This window comes from Gekko japonicus, unplaced genomic scaffold, assembly GCF_001447785.1.
Source record: "Gekko japonicus isolate JY-2015 unplaced genomic scaffold, Gekko_japonicus_V1.1 scaffold2946, whole genome shotgun sequence".
Classification (NCBI taxonomy): Eukaryota; Metazoa; Chordata; class Lepidosauria; order Squamata; family Gekkonidae; genus Gekko; species Gekko japonicus.
The window spans coordinates 151,866-153,939 of record NW_015161498.1 but is presented as its reverse complement, the minus strand read 5'-3'; the positions used below and the strand labels follow the sequence as shown (position 1 = coordinate 153,939).

The 2,074-nt window shown below is 74.3% G+C and overlaps 1 protein-coding gene across 1 annotated transcript in view; it reads left to right on the top strand.

Moving 5' to 3' along the window:
• Positions 1–137: 137 nt before the first annotated feature.
• Positions 138–2,074, top strand: part of PCDHAC1 (protocadherin alpha subfamily C, 1) — a 2,434-nt gene continuing 497 nt past the window's right edge. Inside the window, exon 1 of the mRNA XM_015429202.1 lies at positions 138–2,072. Coding sequence (XP_015284688.1) covers positions 138–2,072 — 1,935 coding nt within the window. The remainder of the gene's footprint in view (positions 2,073–2,074) is intronic.

The following is a 2,074-nucleotide window of genomic DNA, read 5'->3' as shown; positions in this document are numbered from 1 at the left end:
GCTGGCTCAGCAGCACTAGGCGGGCGAGGCGAGGCGAGCCATGGAAGCGGGCGGCGGCGGCGGCGCTCGGGGGCCGCGCTAGGCGGTGGCGGCCCGCCGGAGGATGCCGGCCGGCTGCGGGGGGAGCTGAGGGCAGCATGCGGCTCTACCTCCTGGCGTGCTGCTGCCTGGTCTCGTCGTGCGGCGCGCAGGGCCAGGTGGAGTACGCCATCGCCGAGGAGACGCCGCGCGGCGCGCCGGTGGGCAACGTGGCCCGCGACCTGGGCCTGGAGGCGTCCGCGCTGCCCTCCCGCCGGGGGCGCCTGGTGGGCGGGGGGCCGGGGCCGGCCTACTTCCTCCTGGAGGCGTCCAGCGGGGCGCTGGCGGTGGGCGAGCCGGTGGACCGGGAGGCGATCTGCGCGCTGCAGCCGGCCTGCGCCCTCAGCTACGAGCTGGTGCTGGAGAACCCGCTGGAGCTGCACAAGCTGCGCGTCCGCGTCCTGGACGTCAACGACCACGCGCCCCGCTTCCCGCTGCCCGAGTACCACTTCCGCGTGGCCGAGTTCCTGGCGGCCGGCGCCCGCTTCGCCCTGCCCAGCGCCCACGACCCGGACGAGGGCCCCCACGGCGTGCAGAGCTACGCCCTCAGCCCGGACCCCCACTTCGGCCTGGCCATGCAGACGCGCGGCGACGGCAGCAGCTACCCGGAGCTGGTGCTGGAGCGGCCCCTCGACCGCGAGCGCCAGGCCACCCACCGCCTCGCCCTCACCGCCCTCGACGGCGGCAGCCCGGCCCGCTCGGGCAGCGCCCAGGTCCTGGTGACGGTGCTGGACACCAACGACAACGCGCCCGTCTTCGAGCACTCCGTCTACCGGGCCAGCGTCCCCGAGGACGCCCCGCCGGGCACGCCGGTCACCCGCCTGCGCGCCACCGACCCGGACGAGGGCGCCAACGGCGAGGTGCGCTACGCCTTCAGCAACAGCACGCCGGCCGAGCTGCGCCGCCTCTTCCTCCTGGACCCGCAGAGCGGGGAGGTGCGCCTCGGCGGGCCCCTGGACGGGCAGGCGCCGCCGCTGGAGCTCTTCGTCGAGGCCCGCGACCGGGGCCTCTTCGGCCTCTCCGGCCTGGCCAAGCTGCTGGTGGACGTCAGCGACGTGAACAACCACGCGCCGGAGATCGTGGTGACCTCCCTCTCCAGCCCCGTCCCCGAGGACGCCCCGCTGGGCACCGTCATCGCCCTCCTGAGCATCACCGACCGCGACCCCGGCGAGAACGGGCGCGTCATCTGCCAGCTGCCCACCCAGCTGCCCTTCCAGCTCAAGTCCTCCTTCGACAGCTACTACTCGCTGGTCACCAGCGGCCTGCTGGACCGCGAGCGGGTGGCCGAGTACAACATCACCCTGACGGCCTCCGACCTGGGCTCGCCGCCCATGGCCAGCCGGCGGACGCTGCGCCTCCAGGTCGCCGACGTGAACGACAACCCGCCCCGCTTCCTCACCCAGCGGCGCCAGGTGGAGGTGGCGGAGAACAACCCGCCCGGCGCCTCCCTCTTCCACGTGTCGGCCTCCGACCCGGACCTGGGCGAGAACGGCCGCGTCTCCTACCTCCTGCGCGACATCGACATCCAGGGCAGCGCCCTCTCCTCCTACCTGGCCATCGACGCCGAGGCCGGCACCGTCTTCGCCAAGGCCGCCTTCGACTTCGAGCGCCTGCAGAGCTTCCACTTCCAGGTGGAGGCCCAGGACCACGGCTCGCCCGCCCTGGCCGCCGCCTTCCTGGTCAGCATCACCGTCCTGGACCAGAACGACAACGCCCCGGTCATCCTCTACCCGGCGGCGGCCCCGCGGAACGGCTCGGTGGCCGTGGAGATCGTCCCGCGCCTGGCCGACGCCGACTACCTGGTCACCAAGGTGGTGGCCCACGACCCGGACAGCGGCCAGAACGCCTGGCTCTCCTACCACCTGCTCCAGGCCTCCGACGCCAGCCTCTTCCGCGTCTCCCCCGACGCCGGCGAGGTGCGGACGGCCCGCGCGCTGCGCTCCAGCGACGCGCTCAAGCACAAGGTGGTGGTGCTGGTGACGGACCGCGGCGAGCC